General features: G+C 43.2%; 1 protein-coding gene across 1 annotated transcript; it reads left to right on the forward strand.

Annotated features, from left to right (window-relative positions):
• Positions 1 to 727: 727 nt before the first annotated feature.
• Positions 728 to 14,943, forward strand: FBXO4 (F-box protein 4). The gene is made up of 7 exons (XM_048503789.1): positions 728 to 948; positions 2,321 to 2,547; positions 4,593 to 4,813; positions 8,028 to 8,103; positions 11,348 to 11,517; positions 11,598 to 11,773; positions 13,205 to 14,943. Exons 1-7 carry the CDS (start codon positions 781 to 783, stop codon positions 13,292 to 13,294), a joined length of 1,128 nt encoding a protein of 375 aa, XP_048359746.1. The 5' UTR covers positions 728 to 780; the 3' UTR covers positions 13,295 to 14,943.
• Positions 14,944 to 20,727: the final 5,784 nt, after the last annotated feature.

The raw sequence follows: 20,727 nt of genomic DNA on the forward strand, positions 1-20,727 counted from the left end.
ATGGATATCTATTCCTGGCAGTACCAGGAGCAATAGATTTCTTTATATCATGTTGGTAGGGAGCACATGAGGGAGAATGTGGTTACAATCTTCCTGCTTGTGGGTTCCTATAGGTAACTGTTTGGCCATGCAAACACAATGCTGGACTTGATGGGCCTTTGGTCTAATTCAGCATGGCTCTTAGGTTTTTACATCACAACTGTGGAAAACGGCCTTCTTTTTTCTTATCAGTGCCACTCCCCCGTCTGAGCAACAAGACCAGCAACTGAACTCCCAAACTAGGTGGGAAGCCAACAAATAGGAGCTTCATGAATCTAAAACTATTTGTTTGCTCCGCTGCCCTCAATGCCTTGCAGTTGCACAAACAAGTTGGCTGTTGTGGGTTTTCCAGGCTGTGTGACCATAGTCTGGAAAATCCACACCAGTCAGTTGATTCCAGCTGTGAAAGCCCTGGAGAATACATTGCGCAAAAATACCTTTGTGTGAACTTGTCACCTTTCCCCCCCCTCCATTTCGGGGAATTAAACTGCAGATCTTCTGTCGACTGGCCAGATACAGACATATAAATTAGGGAACTTGGGGTTTTAGAAACCCATTGGCTTAGCTCTGAAGGTGCAAAGAATCGGAGCACCCTGGTCCGTTGGCCAATGGGTGGGTAGGTGGAGCAAATGGGACCCAACGAGGCCAAGGGGCGGAGAGACAGCGGCAGCCTCCCCAAACACCAGGGCTCGCCGATGCCACCCAGCCAGTTGGGAAGCGAACTGGAACCAGTTGGACGGGATGGCAGCCGGCGACACCGGCGACTGGCACCGCTTCGAGCGCGCGCTCCGCGGCAGCCTGCGCCTCCTGCGGGACAGTCTCCGGCAACGGGAAGAGCCGCCGGGCAGGACAGAGCGCGTGGAGGCGCAGGAGCAAGAGCAGCAGCTCAGCGCCCTGGAGGCCTTGCCGGTGAGTCAGCGCCGCCTCTTCCTCCTCCTCGGATCGTGCCAACTTGGCCGGTTCCAGCGCGACACGCTTTCCCCCAAGCTGCATTTCCGGGAGGTGTTGCAATCCCACGTTACGCAGCCAGCTCGCAGCGCCGCGTCTTCGTCTTCTAATTGGCCGCATCGCTTTGGGGGCAGCCCTCGTCCTGAGCGAATGGGCGGGGCGCAGGGCAAGGCGGGTTGCTGTGAATGCTTTTTAAGTGGATAGTTTATTTTGGACAATGCGGGTACTTGTTCCTCATAACGAGTAAGGCAGCGGCATTTCAGTTATTCCTGCCCTCGAGCTACCTGGTAGGAAGCTAGAAGCCAGAGAGAGTTCTCCCATTGTAAACTTAAAGCAGAAAAGTCATAATGCATGCTGTGAAACTTATACTTCGTTGCATGCATTACACTCATTTCATATATCATGCCTTATTATACTTAGTCACGCCACTGAGCTGGACCAAAATGTTGCCTTTGTTACCTGAGCTAAAAACTAGAGTGCATAGCATGTAGTCTACCAATACATAAAAGAAAACTGTGAGAGTTTAAGTTCAAATGCTTCCCTTTCTGTCTCAGGCGCAGGACGTCTTACAACAAAGAAATTGCATATGGTAAAGATTGTTATACAATAAAGCCCGTAAAACCTGACATAAAATTCCCTAATACACAAAAAAACTTGGTGCCTTGAAAACGAGGCTATTAGTCAGGAACACTCAGCCTAATCTACCTCACAGGATTCATGTGAGCATAATATGTAGGATTGAAGAATGATGTGAGCTGTTTTGGGTCCCCATTGGGGAGAAAAGAAGAAGGGTACCTTTAAGCAGTCACGAAGTGGTTTACAGTCACCTTTCTCTCTCCACAACAGGCACCCTTTCAGGAGGGGGGGGGAGAGAGTTCAAAGAGAATTGTGGCTAACCTAAGGTCACCCAGCAGGCTTCATGTGGAGGAACAGGGAAACAAACCTAGTTCACCAGATTAGAGTCCACTGTTCTAACCAATATATCATGCTACCCACGCTGGTGAGGTATAAACAAAGTAAATACAAATAATAAGTACAAACCACTCTTACCTTTCTACTTATTCTTCCAATAAAAATATAATGCTATGCAACATTTCCAATATAACTCCTTCTCCCTAACAAGCAAAGTCGCACCATATACTCTGACTTAATATCAACCTATGAAACAAAATCTATTTTAAAAATTCTGTATGCACCCAAATATTCAAACATGCAAAAGCTTTTTGATCAACACCGTGTTCAATAAAATACATTGGTTTCAAATCATGATGGTAGAAAGATGCGGTGCTGGTGTAATGAAAGTTTTTAAAGGCTTTTTTTTTTTCATTTTCAGATTGATGTCAAGTTATACATTCTCTCCTTTCTCACACCCGAAGATCTGTGTCATCTGGGAAGTACAAGTCATTATTGGCAGCCAATAGCTAAGGACCCTTTGCTCTGGAGATACCATCTCATTCGAAATATCCCTTCTTGGCATTCTATTGACTGGAAGTCTCTCCCAGATGCAAATGTTTTAAACACACCTTTCTCTGCACCCCTTGAAGGTGACTACATGGCAGTGTAAGTATCTTCAAAGACTTAATTAAGACTAGTGATGGAGCATGTTAACCTGAATTTCAACTACATTTCAGTTGTAAATACAATTTTTTTTGCAAAATTCTGATTTGAAAATCTCTATTCCTGCTACTTTGTATATATTTTGTATATATTTTGTATATATATCTACTTTGTAAATATTGTATAGTACAAACAATGTGAAGGGCATTATGAATGCAGTCACAAGTGTGTTTGCTTAGAAATAAGTGCCACTGTCCTCAGTGAGGCTCACTTTTAGATGGTGTTCTTGGTGTGTTTTTTAAGAAGTTTGCACCAATTTCCAACAACTCTTCCCTGAGCACCTTTCCAAAACTGGTTGTTGTGGGTTTTCCGGGCTGTGTGGCTGTGGTCTGGTAGATCTTGTTCCTAATGTTTCACCTGCATCTGTGGCTGGCATCTTCAGAGGGGTATCACCAGTCTGTGATACCCCTCTGAAGATGCCAGCCACAGATGCTGGTGAAACATTAGGAACAAGATCTACCAGACCACAGCCACACAGCCCGGAAAACCCACAACATGTTGAATCCATTGTGAAAAGTTTTCGGCTAATGCATCCCTTCCAAAAGTTGCCAGCATTTTAGGTAGGTATGTATAGGATTGCAGGCTGAATCACTGAGGGAAAAAACCAGCTAAACTAGGGGTGAGAATTATTCTACTGTGTCTCATTCTACCACAAATTCACTTCTGAGTGATTGATATGGGATCACATTTAGTATCAGATGTACAATCATTTCCTTCCTCATCCTCTCAGTCCATCATCTTGAGTGAGAGCTACTTTTTAGTACTTACAAAGGAAACACTACATCCCACAGATTGAAGGCCAATCCCACAGATTGAAGGAGCAGCAGTGGCGTAGGAGGTTAAGAGCTCGTGTATCTAATCTGGAGGAACCGGGTTTGATTCTCCGCTCTGCCACCTGAGCTGTGGAGGCTTATCTGGGGAATTCAGATTAGCCTGTGCACTCCCACACATGCCAGCTGGGTGACCTTGGGCTAGTCACAGCTTCTCGGAGCTCTCTCAGCCCCACCTATTTCACAGGGTGTTTGTTGTGAGGGGGGAAGGGCAAGGAGATTGTAAGCCCCTTTGAGTCTCCTACAGGAGAGAAAGGGGGGATATAAATCCAAACTCTTCTTCTTCTTCTTCTTCTTAAAAAACATGTTGGGCTGGAGTTTATTTTCTTCATTTATACCCTGGCTTTTGTCCCCAGTGGGGACCTAAAGAGCTTACATTGTCTCCTCTCCGCCATTTTATCCTCACAACTTCCTACATGGTGAGGTAGGTTAGGCCGGGCTGTGTGGCTGTGGTCTGGTAGAGTCAGTGACTGGCCCATGGTCACCAGATCCCCAGCCAGACTCCAGTTCTCTTCAGTCTGATTGGAAACGAATCTCCAAGTGCTACAGGGCCCAAATTTGGATCATGAGGAAGGCTGGACCCCATCCTCCATACAGCAGTTCTGAAGGACTTATACTAAAGTTTTGTAGGATAATTCTGGCCTACCTCAAGAACTGTACATAAATGACTGAGAAGGGCACTGAATACCGAACATGCTACAAAAATAGATGGCCCAGGTTAGTTCCATCTCATCAAATCTCAAAAGCTAAACAGGATCGGCCCTGGTTAATATTTGGATGGGAGACCACCAAGTAAGTCCAGAGTTGGAATCCAGTGTCACATTATAGAAGGAGACAGTGGAAAACTACGTCTGTTTGTCTCTTTCTTTGAAATTCTGCAGGGTCACCATAAGTCAGCTGCAACCTGAATAGCACTTTCCACTGCAGTAATTCACATTGTTCTCTTACATATTGCTTGTTCTTAGAAAGTTCCAGAGCAGCTTTACATGGGATATCTTCACCTGTTGATAGATATCAATTCTACTCTTGTTTGGTATAATACTCTCCCATACTTTTGCAAAGTCCTTAACAGAATCACAGATCATGCTGCAAAGCATTCACTCTGCTCCTTTCAAGGTGCTGTTGTCTCTTATTATCAATGTGTTATTTTACACACAGATATAAGAAGTGTTCTTCGTGTCAGAAAAGACCTCTGAAATCCAGTCAGTCCACTTATAGAATCGTGACTTCCCTTTTACATTCGTTGGTCACAAAGACAGAACCCCGCTTTGCTATGTTTGGCCCAGGACTGGAAAACTTGGATGAATCTTTGGTGCATAAAATGATGACGAGTCCAGATGTTTTGCCGCTCGCTGGTATACCTCACAGACAAATACATGGTAAAATCAATTCGCTTATTGTCTTTATTTAAATGAAGGGGCCACAATATTGAATATATGGAGCTGCTTTATGTGGAGACATTTATCCATGTCATTCACTGGGGTACACAGTACAAGAATAAACAAATCTCATGACACAAAGCTGAGTAAGCAAACTGCAGACAAAGGCAACTTCAAACATATATAGCTGCTTCATTACATGACGGCAAGAAGGGATGAGTCACTGCTTACAGCCAGCGTGGTGTAGTGGTTAAGAGGAGGTGCACTGTAATCTGGAGAACCAGGTTTGATTCCCCACTCTGCCACTTGAGCTGTGGAGGCTTATCTGGTGAACCAGATTAGTTTGTGCACTCCAATACATGCCTCCTTGGTGACCTTGGGCTAGTCACAGTTCTCCAGAGCTCTCTCAGCCTTACCCACCTCACAGGGTGTTTGTTGTGGGGGGTAGGGAAAGGAGATTGTAAGCTCCTTTGAGTCTCCTTGCAGAAGAGAAAGGGGCAATATAAATCCAAACTACTACTACTACTACTACTACTACTACTTCTTCTACGCTCTCATGGCCCTTTCTTACATGCCCAGGGTAATGCCAATTGCCACTTCAGGGTCAGGAAGGAATTTTCCTCCAAGTCAGATTGGCAGGGGCGAACCTAGGCAAACTGGAGCCTGGGGACAAAACCTGAGTTTGCCCCCCCCCTGGCGAATGGGCAGCCACCCTCCCCCACCATGAACAAACAATTATTTTTTGCACCACCAAACACTCCCACTCCTAGCAAAACATACATGGCTCTCCCAACAACCTTCCAACTTCCTAATCACAAATAAACCCTATGAGGTAGGTTAGCCTGAGAAACAACTCCAACAGTAAGCGGGTATTAAGCATGTAACTTCAAACCACACCCAGCAAAACATTTACCAAACAAATGTCAGCATCATCTCTCACAAAACACCTCCAGTGGAACACTCTTCAAACAGCATCACTTTCTACCAGGCCACTGAGGAGTCGACCTTCTAACCCACCCCAAAGGAAGAATCTGGGGTCTCGGTTAAATAAATTGGAAAGTGATGCTGAAACAACATCACTTTGAGGCTGAGATTTTAGGATAATGGCCCTGATTCCAGCCTTTGAATCTGGGTAAATTTAAATATCTGTTTCTGCCATCTAGCTACAGGCGTATGGAGGTTTCAACAGGGGCAATGTGGTAGTGGTTCAGGGAAGGCACTTCAAAGTTGCCTGGGATACCGAATGCCGTGGCATCAGGTTCACCCCAACTGAAACAATGTTACTTTAGCAAATTGATTAGGAGACCACCAAGTGCTCCCAGCCTCACCCAGTGCACTCAAAGCCTCATTGAAACCTCTACCAGAGCCATCCCCAAAGCATAAACAGAAAAGTTCTATTGAAGTCTATGTAAAAGCAATTTTTCCCACCAACTGGCTGAAGAGTCACATATTCTGGGGAATTTCTATGCCACCAAGCTGCACATTTTGAAGATAGAGTAAACAGACCAAGGGTGGCTCCAAGATAATCTTGGTAATAGCATCCAAGCTTGGTGAGCTTTGTGTTTCTGGAGTGGGGGGGGGGGGAGGGGGAATGAGTTGAGAGAGTTCTGAGAGAACTCAGCCCACAGGTGGCATGGAAACAAAATAAGCCTTTTGGGGTCCAAGGCAAATTGAACCCCTGTGGTCTCTATGCGCCTGGAATGCTATTACCAGGGCTCTGGAGTCAACCTTGAAAGTCTGGTGCCTCTATCTTCAAAAAAAAATGTGCAGCCTGCCCACACACTCAAAAATTTAATACAGCAATGAAGCAAAATGCAAACAAAGAATCTTGGGCATTTTCTCTTTAGTGCCTTAGGAGTATGTATTTTTTAAAGGTGACACCAAAATTCCCAGGGTCATCTGAGGAACTATTCATGAGGCACCCAAGAGGGAGTTATTCAAATTCAAAGTGGTCCCTCAAAGGGTAGCCCCAACTCTCTGTTAGCTCCCATTGAAACATCACTGATGGGGGGCACCCTTTGGGGTATCCATAACTTTACTTCCCTGAACCAAACATCACCAAACTTGGATGGCAGGTATCATCAGACAGTCTCTGAACGGTACCCTGAAAATTTGGTGTTGCTAGTCTTAAAAAAAATGCGCCCCTGCAGGCCAAAACGTAAAAACATTAAAAAAAATTTAAAAATCACAATAAACGCACCCTAAATGGCCTACCGACCAAAATGGGGTGGGCGCCTGGGGGGATGGTAGGGTACCCCCCCTGTCCCTAGGCAGGAACGCCACTGCAGATTGGTCCAGGATTTTCAGAGAGTTTTTGCCTTCTGGGCATAGAACAGAGGTCACTGGTGTGTGTGGGAAGTAAATGTCCTTGAGGTCCCTGCAAATTCTATGTTTTTATGATTGGCTACATTAAAGCTGCGGGTGGTCGCTTAGGTCCCCACAGTGCATGGCCGGTTTAAGAACAACCATGTACTTTCGATGCCTAGTTCTAGCATACAAGCAGCTAGCATTAAAGGCTGATATGAAACATAATGCTTTGACATAAGTTTTAGCAAAATAACCATTTGGCTTGATTAATCTCCTGATTGGGTATTGTTGTAAACTGGCCTCTCTTTGTGATAACCTTCCCACCTCCTTTTATCTCCAGATTTGCAAATAAGTATATCTGCCTAATAAAGAAATGCTTCTTGCCTTTAATGAAGCAACTCTAACTCAGAAAAGTTTATATTGGAATAAACGCTATTTTTTTCAGTCACTGCTAATTTGTGTTTTATTTTATGTGACAGACTAATGCAAGTACCCATCCTGGAATAATCTTCTAATACATAAGGCTGAAGCCGAGTAGGAAACATTGAAATGGTTGAACTATTATTTAGATCCTATCCTTTATCCATACACAAATGTGACCTCAAGCATGAATAAAGATTATTCATCATTTATTATTATTTATTTATTATTATTCTATTTTGGTTGATTTCACAGCTGCCAGTTCTTTAGCTGGTGGTTGGCCTTTCGTTACAATTCGAGCCTCACCCTGAGGCCTAGGAAGTTGTAATGTATCGGCATAGTATCCGTTCGGATCCCAGCAGGGCTGAATCTGTATTATTTATTTATTTATTTATTTATTATAAATTCTAGTGATAATCCTTTAGTTCGATTTCAGCTTTGAACGAATCTTAAAGTTTTTCTGTTTCTTTGTTTTTATCCCAAATAGGGATAGGATCAGGAGTCACATTTCGTTGTAAGAATCACCAGAGATTCAATATTCTGACCCTATATTCAAAGACAAGGTAAGGTTTATTTGATGAGAAGTGGCTCACTGGGTGAGCATCAGCCTCGCATGCAGAAAGTTCTTGGTTCAATTCCCAGCATGTCCAATTGAAAGCATCAGGTTGTAGATAATGTGAAAGTCCTCCACCTGAGACCCTGGAAAGATATTGACAGTAAAAATAGCAATACTGTCCTGGATAGACCAAGAACTGACTCAATAATAGGACAGGTTTATGTGGAATACCAGGGAACATGCAAGGGTGAACTGCAAGATTCATTCTGCTCATGTAGTGGAAATTTTGGCTTGTGTTTCAGCATCAGTTCTTCAAGATAGAAAGCTGATTCCTTCTGAATCAAAGGAGATTTGAAGAACAGTTGGTTGTGATGCTGAATGGACATTATGATGACAGGGAGGGTGGGACAGAGTGATGCCCTGAAGCGCCTTCCCGCTGACTTGAGTCCTGAGGTGATTTTTCCCTCAAAAATTCTAATGGTCAATTATGCTTTGACTAAGCCACCCTTTTGATTGTTTACTCTGGCATTAAAATCAGTTCTTCACTCAGAACTCTTAGTGCTCTGGCTAAGAACACTCACCAGTTCTCTATAGCCAGTCATGTAGAGTTCCATGTTAACCCTTTCGGCTCTCAATATTCTACTGCCTGAATGTGCCTAAGTGTCTGTATACATCAGGGGTCTGCAACCTGCAGCTCTCCAGATGTTCATGGACTACAATTCCCATCAGCTCCTGCGGCATGGCCAATTGGCCATGCTGGCAGGGAGCTTTGGAGATTTGATTCCTAATTCATGGGCTATCTGGAAATGAACCCAGACCCCTTGTGCATCATGGTGCTACTATGGTGCTACTATGCATCATAGTAGCGTGAATGTGGTAATTTTGTAGCAGTATAAAATAAAAGGCCTCTCTCTAGCTCTTGTATGGACTTGAAAGTTAGCTCTCTGAATTGTGGCCTGTGCCCAAAATGAAGGGGAAAGGCCCTATTGAGAGGCAGAAAGAGAGAGCGAGAGAGATTTAAAAGTGCAGTAAAAGTGATCATTGACTTAAAGACATCATAACACATCATAATAAATCTAGGGAGAGAATACCTACTTGAATTCCTACTTGAATTATCTCTCTAGTTTTATTATGATGTCTTTAAGCATCTTACACAAATTTCACCCACATACAGTAAGAAATTCACTTTCCCCTTTGTTCTGTATGCATACATACAGATGCAGAGGTGGGATCCAACCAGTTCTCACCACTTCTCTAGAAGAGGTTACTGATTTTTTCTGAGTGCCGAGAAGGGGCTACTAAAGCAACCTCCCTGCCCAATAGGGACTGGAGGTGCGTGTGTGCGGCAGCGCCACTGTTTGAATCCTACCACCACCGGAACCTGTTATTAAAATTTTTGGATCCTACCACTGTACAGATGCATACATCTTTTAAGACACACTTCATGATATGGAACAAAACCAATATCTTATTAAAATAAAAAAGTAGGGAGGCAATTTATTCTGCTTTTCCCTGTGCACAGAACTGCATATATAGAAGGGAATTCTTGATATAGCTCTAAGGAGACTATCTGTTCCTCCTTCTATTAGTTCTCAGTCCAATGTATTGCAATGTGCCTGGCTTTTACTTTGAATGGGAACTCTTTTTAGAGTTTTTTTTAAACAGAAAACCTCCAGCTCATCACCAAAATATGTTGAATGGGTGAATCCTAGCCAGGGACGTAGGTATAGATTTTTTATGGGGGGGTTGGGGGGCAGGGCCATGCCCCCACCTGTCTCTGGGGGCGTGGTCACGCCTCCCCAAGCCCCGTCCCCAGCCTCAGTGCTTATAAAAGCAGCTCTTCCAGGCCGGGGACAACAGACTCCCCTGCCACACCCTCCCCCGCCCCCCCCACCAGCTGGGCTCCCAGCTGGCAGCCAGCAGCCCCTTCTGCCCTTCCCTCTGGGCAGAGGCGTAGCTAAAGAAAATTGAGCCCGATGCAAAATCTGAGTTTTGCACCCCTCCCCATGGGCAGCCGCTGTGATGCTGGAATCCACCCCCAAACAGCATCACTTTCAATGGTGTTTAAACTAGAGAGCCCAAATTCTCCTTTTAAATCCACCTTAAAGGGAGAATCTGGGGTCCCCAGTTAAAACAACATTGAAAGTGATGCTGTTTTGGGGTGGATTCTCCCCCATCCTGAAACAGCATCACTTTCAATGTTTAAACTGCAGACCTCAGATTCTCCCTTTAAATCCATGCTGAAGGGGGTGGATTTAAAAGGAGAATCTGGGGAAATTTGGGGGGTGCCTGCTGACAGGGGTGCAATTGTTAAGCTAGCAGCACCAAACTTTCAAGGCATCATTAGAAGGCTCTCCTAATGATATCACCCAGGTTTGGTGAAGTTTGGTTCAGGGTGTCCAAAGTTATAGACCCTCAAATGTGTAGCCCCCATCTTCTATTAGCTCCCATTGGAAACAATGGGGGATGGGGGCACTCCCTTTGGGAGTCCATAGCTTTGGACCCCCTGGACCAAACTTCACAAAACCTGGATGGTATCATCAGGAGAGTCTCCCAAAACATCCCTGAAATTCTGGTGCTTCTAGCCTAAAAACTGCGCCCCTGCAGGCCAAAAACCAAAAAACACTAAAAAAATACCAAAAAAACACAAACAGGGGCAGAGCTTTGGACATGTAATCGGGAGGGGGTTTTGAACCTGAGAACCCCCCCTTACCTATGTCCTTGATCCCAGCCATGTAGATTATAGAAGTCTGAGGAGAACAGAGTGCATTCCGTAAGGACTGTAAGTCGAACAAAGCTGCAAGGGTGAAGTGTAGCTATTCTTGGAAAAGAAAGATGTGGCCATCTATACTCTGATCATATCAAGGTTAAATAACTGCAAGATGCTGCATGTGAAAAAACAAACCAACCGTGCAATCCTAAATAGAATTACACCCTTCCAAGTCAATTCAAGGATGTGACTGTGCTTGGGGCAATTTATGGACAACAATAAGAGACCTCTTAAAAGTTTACAGTTGTGGAAGAGTATACCAAGAAACACAGTCTTTTAAAAGTTAATAGTTGTGCAAGAATATACCAAAAAGCAGTTTGCATTTTCTTGAGTCCAAATTTAAGATTTTTTTTTTAAAAAACTTGGGTTTATTTATTTGTGTAGCTTGTTTGTCTAAGGCCCCACTCATCTGTTCCTTCTGAACTCTGAGAATTCTCTCCATCCTACTTTCCTCTTAAATGGGTCATGCCTCTCTTTCCAGCAAGGAAAGACACACAGCCAGAGAAGAGTCCGCCAATCCCATCAACAAGATGTTCCATGAAACAAACAACATTGATGGGACGGTGCAGTACAATCCAATTGAACATGTTAAAAACCTGTGCCAGCTGGTTGATGGGTTTATCTACGTTGCAGATGCTGAAGTCCACAAGAGTAAGGATATCTGAATGTTGATGATGCATTCTAAGGGTGGCAGCTGGTGAGGACTGGTGAAACAACATTCTCTCTTGCAGGACACAGACGGCAGACTGAAGTTGCTCAGATGGTGGCAATGCTTAATCCGGCCCTTGGGCCTCCAGGGAGACCTGTGCTGATTTTATCCTGCATTTCTAGCACTGGGATTGAGAGAATTCCTTGTGTTTACATGGCATATCAACTACAACTCAACTCACTTGGCCAACCATGGATGGTACGTTTTGTTCATTTTTTCTTCTTAAGTGTCTTCCCTTTTATTCAGCATTGACATCGCGAAGCTGACTGGTAGTAAGTTCCAGAAGTACAAAAGAAAATACTTCTTCGTAGGATGTCTTGTTAGGTCGCTCACTGAACTATGACAATAGTTGTAGTAATGTCCACCAAACCAGACGGCTTTTGTTGGATAAATTCAGGGAGGGACAGGTGCATCACTATCTGTTAGTTCTTATAGAATGGTAACATTAGCGGCCAGAGCCCGCACATCTCTGAATATCACGTACTGATATCCCTCTTGTACATTGTGCGACTTCGGAATGGTTCCTGTTAGAAACAGCGCTTGATTCAATGAAACATGATCTAATCCACAAAGCAACTATTGCATTTCCTTTGTGAAACTAGCAGCCTCATCCAGGCGGCCAGCCGTGGTGCTGCAGTCGCGCCACCCAGCTGCTCCCATGGAGGCTTCCTGGCAGCGTGGGGAAGCTTGCCAAGTGAATAAGGCTCCCTGTCGCCAAGAAATCCCATGGGGTTCAATGTACTTACACCACCATTTTGGTGCTTTAAGTCTAAAGTAGCAGCCATCAGTGCAAGGTGGCAAATGGCCAGGAGAAAGCCGGCCTACATCAGCTCCTCCCCCTGCCCGCCCAAGCTAAACCAGTGGAGCTGGGATGTTGGCGTTGTGACCCAGTGTCAGGGAGGGCCATGGTGGCTGCATGCTGGCTGATTCGCCCCTCTGCTGGGGCAAGTGTCCTGGAAGGGCAAATCCGCCAGCACAGCCATGCACCGCTCCCATGGGCAGATTCACCCCTCCCTTTGAATGGGGCCATTCTCCTTCTAAGTATACCTGAATTTCAACTACTGAACTTCTCCAGCATGCTTTGTTCACCTGAGAAGATATATCTTTATGTGATATATCCCTGACAGTAGCATAAATGGTTTGTGAAGTCCCATTAGTGGAATCTTGGATTTGTCTCTGATATAGTGCTCTATTTCTTGGGGGGGGGGGGTCAGATGGAAGTTAGTTCCAGACCAGTGAGGTGCTAACCTACCCAGTGTGTTGGGTCTAGCCTGCTTTTCTGCTTCATCTTCTCCTTATTACAACCCCTGCCTGACATGGCTTTTGTCCATTCAGGTCCCGCGATCTCCTTCATAGACTTTTTTTAGTGATCCAAAAGGATTCCTTCCTCTTTTTTCACCAGCAGAGAAACTGATTGGACCCAACAAGTATGACAGAACGTTGCTCTTTCTGTCCATAGCCCCATCATTTCTTCTCTACTAAACAGTCAATTTTGTAAAAATGCACATGTATATGACTGCTGTATGCCGCCCCCCCCCCCCCCCGGTCGATAACTTCCTGTTGTAGTAAGGATGGTTCTAATTTTGTATAAAGAACTAAAATTTGTTTCTTTTCTTTAAAATCAAACAGATTCAGGATACCGAAGCTGTGACACTGGCAGGACTGTTGGATGGAATTGATTGGCTCTTGGGAGAAACTGGATATGATACCGCCCAATGATCAGAGATGGTTAGAGTGCCAAAAGAATGTCATTTTAATGCCTCGTTTACAAGGAGTGATTGATGTGAACAGTCACTTTTCTCAAAATTTGGAATGAGATGATGGCTACTCATGAGGATCCGTTCTAAATCACTTCAATTTAAAATACAGATCTGGAAGTGCAGAGAGGTAGGATGGGATTCTTGCAGCATCATACTGTCTGTGATACCAAATCTTAGAAGGTCTCTCAGTAAGCTGCAGGTCTCTGTGAATGACCAAGCTAAGCTGCTGCCAGTGGGTACTCAACTACAGGGTCACTCAGTGTGCCCACAAATGGTCCATAAGCTACTTGCTGGAGTAGAGCTACAGTGAAGTCTTCTGCCTGGAACTCGAATTCCCCAGAGACTGTCTTTCCTTGTACAAACTTCCCTGTTAACTCAATTTCTCTAGTCAAGTCCTGAGTTAGAGACCAACAGTGTGTGGACCATGAACAGCTGACACTAGAAGCACAGAGCTTTTCCAGGTGTTGCCCTAAGATTGTGGAGTTTGGGGATTTCTCCCCTTCACTCTGTTTTAGGAAAGGTGGTATCAAGTATGCTAAAAAGGGGGGAAAGGTAATTCCCCTTTCACAAGCCCCAAAACAGAGGAGCTATCTCCTAAGGAATTATTCCCCATTTTCCCCTGAGTTCGTCTGGAATAATCAGCACCTGAGCCCATATCGCCTTTCAGCACAACAACAAACAATTTTATTTAAATAAACAGAAAAGCTAAATGTCCCTTAGTACGATTGAGGAACACATAAACATATAAAGAAAAACAGAAGTATGTACTGTTATTCAAACTAGTATTTAGGGTCTCGTATGGTCCTATGCCCACAGGTGAGTTGATTGGGTCCCTGCCTAGAATCCCCATGTCCACTGGCTTACACCAAGAAGGGTCCCAGCTATCCCCTCAGGAAGCTGGTATTCCACTTCAAAACTGACCAGTCTCCCTCAGGTGCTTCCCTGCAGCCATATCTAGGAGACCTCCTTTATATGGAGAGTGAACAAGCCCCAATGATACACTCCAAGGGTCACCCTAATTTTACTTCTTTGGTAGCCCTTTCAGGTTTTCAGGCTCAGACCCCTTTCTCGGAGTCTCCTTTCCTGGGACTCTGCCCCAGAAAACAGAAATCCCCTCAGGATTCTTGCTGCCCTTTTTTCTACCCTCGGGCAATTTCTCCCACCCAATCAGGACCGGGCAGGAATTAACCGTCTCCATGCTGTCTATCACTTGAAACTACCTCCCCTATGGGCGTTTGTCACATGGTACAACTCACCGTGTTCATTTGGCTTTTCATCTGTAGATTTGTGTGGGTTTTTTACGGGGGGGGGGGCATTCTAAATTGTAAGTGGCTTTGAATTTTTTGAATTTATTAAGTGTATTTGTGTGTATACACAAGGGGAACATATAATTAAGCAATACTGTAATTTGGATTATTTACAGTTGAATTCATGGTATTTCAATATTTAGTAAAAGGTTTCAATTGCTGGAAAAACATCTTGTTTTTTCTGAAAGATAGTTATATGCAGTTTGTTCATTAACATGATATGCTATAATCTCTATAAATATATTTCTCTTCTAGATACATTTTGTATTTTCAGGACTGAGCTCATAAAAATCTTGCAACAATCGATAACTTCATTAAAATTATAATTATTTTAAATCCATCTTGGTATATATCCAATTATTGCCATCATTGGACTTTTGTTTAACCTAGGCTTAAGTTTAGGAATAAGTTCTCCAGAGCTCTGGAAAATGCAGTGCAGGTTAATGTTTACAACATTTAACATTTGTGGCAAGGTCTCTTGCTAGGTGTAACATCACCAGCTAGGAATGTGGTAAGTGTATCATCTAGCCTTAGAGGCACTTTTTGCCCTAACCTGGATGCCCAGGCTAGTCAGACCTTAAAAGCTAAGCAGAGTTGATCCTGGTTACTTGGATGGGAGACCACCCAAGAAGTCCAGGGTCACTATGCAGAGGAAGGCAATGTCAAACCTCCTTTAATTTTTATTTAAACATGGCACATAAATGGTTAAGGCTAGCTCTGCTGCATCTCCTTTGTCAGTGGAAGGAAGGAAAGAAAGAAGGAAATGTGGGAGATTTTGCCCAATTTCTCTTTACATCCCATATCCCCACCCACCCCAGGTCCACATTACAACATTTTGTCTGTAACAGCCCCTTGATTCCCAAGACTGGCTTTTAGAGAATGCTAGAAGAATGCTAAAATATCCACCACGATCACCTTGTGTTCACAGTCCATAAGCTAATTCAGTGGTGGGATTCAGCAGGTTCGCACCACTTCGGCAGAACCAGTTGTTAAAATAGTGCTTGTAAACAACCAGTTGTTAAATTATTTGAATCCCATCACCGGAACTGGTTGTTAAATTATTTGAATCCCACCACTGGTCTAATCCCTATTAATTAAATTTACATTTAAATAGAAACGCTTTAAGAGCGTATGGTTAAGCTGTAGGTTTTGCAGTACAAGAAATGTTAAAAACGGGATTGAATAGCAGCAGCACAATTTAGAGGGTTGTGGGTAAAAGAGTTAACCAACCACCAGGTGTCACCTTGGCTACATGGAAGTCTTATAGTCAGCCCTCTAATTAAAAGATTTAAAAGCCATGTGCAAAAAAGGGAACGCTGTTATCCTGATGCAGAAAAAAAACACAACCCCATGGCCAAAACAAAAAGAATCACGTCTCAGAAACTGACACATTTATTACAGCATACCTTCGTGTGAATTTCAGCCCTCTCATCAAATGCATGCACAGTCCATAAAAGCTACTGTCACAATAAAACAATCTGTCTCCAAGATTTCCCACAAAAAACTTTGTTTTTTTAAACAAGGTAGAACGTTGTCATTAAGATGTCCTCAAGAACAACAATGCATACTTGTTCCACCCATCAAATGTAAAACAGATAGCCTTTGAAAGTAAGAAAACAAATAAAAGTTGTGTTCCCATACTCCTGGAGAAAACCTAAGCAGAGTTACTATTCTCTCCAGGAAAGTTGTTCACTTACATTAAAAAAAAACGCTTGAATACAAGTACTGATATAGTTTCAAGCCTGTTTACATCATCACTGATTCTGACTTTATTCTTGTACCCAGGTGAATATACCCAAATATGTGGTAGGTATGTACACTGAAAAGCATGTATGTTTGTGTTTATAAAATTAGACATGTTGCTTTTGAAATCTCCAGAACGTGCACTGCAGAGGTGCCACTGATTAAACATGCTCAGACATTCACATTTGATCTGGTACGTGCATATCTTGTAATCAGATATACATGCTCAAATACTAAAATTAGGACTGATCTGTACAAGCTGATTGAGTTTGGTGAAGGATTATATTGCGAACCTGGTGATGACTCACAAAAATTCTGAGAAAGTTGTACTCAACGTACTATTGGCCCTTTAAAGGTAATGAGAGTTGGCTGAAGAAGATCATCTGTGGACTTTGCTTATGGAGGACACAAGACACTCAGAAGCTGGGGTGCACAACCTTTTTGAGCCTTAGACAGTTTGGAATTCTGACTCAAGGTGGTAGACACAACCACAAAATGGTCATCGGGGTAGGTGGAGCCACACGCAAAGGAAGTCAAAGGGCAGGAAATAAAAGGAACAATTCTTTAAAAATACACTGGGAAAGAGGAGCGAGAGAAAACCAGCACTGTGTAAGCACTGTGGTGTTAGCTGCTACTGAAATAAGTTATTTTAATTTGCACAGCCAATCTCACTTTAATATGCAACTTATCCCTGAAATCAGGCTTCATCCCTGAAGACTGGAAGATGTCACACCAATCTTTAAGAAAGGATCTAGGGGGGACCCGGGAAATTACAGGCCAGTCAGTTTGACATCTGTTCCTGGTAAATTAGTAGAATCTATCATTAAAGATAAAATTATAAAACATGTAGAAAAGCAAGACCTGCTGAGAAAGAGTCAGCATGGCTTTTGCAGAGGCAAATCCTGTCTTACAAACTTACTAGAGTTCTTTGAGGGTGTAAACAGGCATGTGGACAGGGGTGAACCGGTGGACATTGTCTACTTGGATTTCCAAAAGGCTTTTGACAAAGTTCCTCACCAGAGACTGTTGAGAAAACTCAGCAATGAAGGAATAAGAGGGGAAGTCCTCCTATGGATTAAAAACTGGTTGAGAAACAGGAAACAAAGAGTGGGTGTAAATGGGAAGTTCTCACAATGGAGAGATGTAGGGAGTGGTGTTCCCCAAGGATCCGTTTTGGGACCAGTGCTCTTTAACCTATTCATGAATGACCTGGAAGTAGGGGTGGGTAGCGTGGTGGCCAAGTTTGCAGATGATACCAAATTATGTAGGGTGGTGAGAACCACAAAGGATTGCGAAGAACTCCAAGCGCACCTTGATAAATTAGGTGAGTGGACTCAGAAATGGCAAATGCAGTTCAAGGTAGCAAAATGTAAAGTGATGCACATAGGGGCAAAAAATCCAAACTTCACATACACGCTACAGGGGTCAGTGCTATCAGTCACAGACCAGGAAAGGGATTTAGGAATCGTAGTTGATAGTTCCATGGGAATGTCAACTCAGTGCATGCGAGCTGTAAAAAAGGCAAACTCTATGCTGGGGATCATTAGAAAAGGAATTGATAATAAAACTGTTGGCCTAGTGCACAGCGGAAGGACTAGGTGCCAACTCACCCTTGCTAGAACAGGAGGTAACTGCTTGCAGTATAAGAAAAAGAAACACTCAGACAGTAGATTTAGTTCCAACAGGAATACTTTATCTCTTGTTTCTCAAAGGAACAAAAATAACAATAACTATCCACTCTCTACTCTGACAACAATCTGAGCCCGAACCCGAAGGTGAAGGAGAGGTACTGAATTGGGTATGCAGTCTTCTTATATAGTTTTGTCCAGCAGATCTTTAGCTAGATGATCTAATCATCCTGGCCTGTGACCTTTTCACTTCTGCTGGCTGTTACATGCCAATCTCTGCAGAGCCAGACAGAGAGTCTTCGACCTTTACAATTCTGCTGACTGTTACATGACAATCACTGCAGACCCAGACAGAGAGGCTCGACCTTTACAATTCTGCTGACTGTTACATTCCAGTCATTCTAGACCAGCATATGACCACCTTGCAATTTTCAATATCCTGACACCCCTTCTCATATCTGGTTGGAATGTTGCCTCATTACATAATATTTACAAACAAAATAATTACAAACAAAAGTCATTCACATTATTTACACTCATTACATAGTTAGTACATATTCAGTACACAGAGTTACTTATTCACTCACTTTATACACAGTCCTTGCCAAGTGTACATCTGCTAACCCAAACCAAACACCAAGTCATTATGTTTTGTATTGGTAATGGCTTTGTTAAGATGTCGGCTATGTTTGCAGATGATTCACAGTACTGCAACTTAATCATATTTGACTGTATCAGTTGTTTTACATTTTGGATTTCACAGCTACATGTTTAGTAATGCGACTTTTAAGGTTTTCGCTCTCTGCCATGGCTATACATGTCTGTGAGTCTTCAAAACTGTTATAAGGTTGTTCACATTTCTCACCCAGGTCTTTTTTAGCAACTGCATAACCCATTGTAGCTCATTGCATGCCTCTATTAAGAGCAGCATACTCTGCCTCAGCAGTTGAAGTGGCAACCGTTGTTTGTTTCGAGATCTCCAACAAATCGGATGGCTGCCATATTGCATATAATAACCACTCCACTGACTTACATCCTGAGTCCTCTGCCAAATGAGCTGTCCATACACCACTAAGTCCTTATTGTTTTGGTTAGAAAAAGTGTGAAACCATAGTTAGCAGTTCCTTCAAGTAGCGAATTACTCTTTTAGCCCCTGCCAGTCTTTCTCAGTAGGTTTTGCAAGCTGTTCTGCCAATAAACCTACAATAAAGCTATGTCTGGTCTTGTCCAGTTAGCAATGTGCAGCAGGCTGCCAATTAAGGAACGATATAGGTCTTGCCTTCAAATGCTTTGCTGTTATCTTGCTTTACAAAAAATCAGCCACCATTGGGGTTTGTGCCACTTTGGCATCTTGCAGACCAGCTTTTGTATGACACCCTCTATCTTTTGTTTTGTGTCAGAAGCACATCCCCTTCTTCAGATTTACTGACTTGAATACCCAGGTATTGCTTTAGATACCCCAAGTCTTTCTAGCTTAAAGGTGTTTTACTCAACTCAGTGTAAAGTTGTTTGATTTGGTTGTCTGTTTTGCAACCACACAGAGATTATCAACATAAATCTTCAAAATGATATGTTCATAACCAGTACTTCTGGTATATATAAAGGTATAGGCCACACGTTGGTCAAATTTCATTTCAAATAATGTTTTGTGTATGAACCTGTTCCAACATCTGGCTGACTGTTTCGGCCGTGCAAAACTTGTTGAGCTTATAAACTTTATCAACTTGTTCATGCTCATAACCTGGTGCTTGCTTCATGTATATGGTCTCTTGCAAATCTGCATTTAAATAAGCTTTTTCAAAATCAAAGTGCCTCATTTTAAAGTCTCTTTGCTCAGCCAGAGCAATCACTAATCTCATGGATTCTGCCTTTTGCAGTGGGTGCATAAGTCTGATCATAACTGTCAAACTTTTGTTTGAGAGAAGCCTTGTGTGACTAATCTTGCTTTATATTTGCAAGTCCCATCGGGCATAGGTTTACGCCTGTATACCCATCTTGCACCTATGATTGGCTTATCAGTAGGTTTATCAACAATGTTAAACACTTTAAGTTCACCAGGATTCAAACTCATTGTCCAGCCTGATTCCATTTTTTCCTGTTCCTCAGGTGGACATTTCAACATATCATGGAAACCTTGTGGTTCTGGTCCCTAATTGGCAATTAATTCTCACTTCTTGTACCATAAACCTTTTGGTGGTATGCCTTTTATTTGCTCTTTCTGATCTGGCGTGGTATAGCTATTTCTCCAGTTTGCTCTAGCCCTCCCTCTCCCTGGCTTCCTTCCTGATCACTATCACTGTTCTGTTGTTGCTTAAGGCCGAACGGAGATGTGTGACCTTGAACAGGAGTGGGGGTTGTGTGCTGTCACTAGGTACTGTGTCATGGCTTACTGGTGGTAAGAACACTTGGGATTTTGATGCACATGTTCCCAACCTGTATGCTTTTCAAAGTTGGCACTGCGTGAGATAGCAATTCTTCCATGACCCAATGAAAATCTATAGCCTTTTGGTATTCTCGCATATCCTACAAAACGCAGTCTCTGCCATTTCTTTTGTCCTTTTTCCGTTGCTGTCTGGGAATGAGGACGTTAGCAAAACTCCCAAATATTCTAAGGTGTTTCAGGGAAGGCCTTTTGCCAAACATTCTGAAAAAAATGGTGTTTCATTGATACTTGAACTCCAGCAACCTGTTTATTACATGTGTGGCAGCTAAGA

The sequence above is a fragment of the Sphaerodactylus townsendi genome, linkage group LG07, assembly GCF_021028975.2.
Source record: "Sphaerodactylus townsendi isolate TG3544 linkage group LG07, MPM_Stown_v2.3, whole genome shotgun sequence".
NCBI lineage: Eukaryota > Metazoa > Chordata > Lepidosauria > Squamata > Sphaerodactylidae > Sphaerodactylus > Sphaerodactylus townsendi.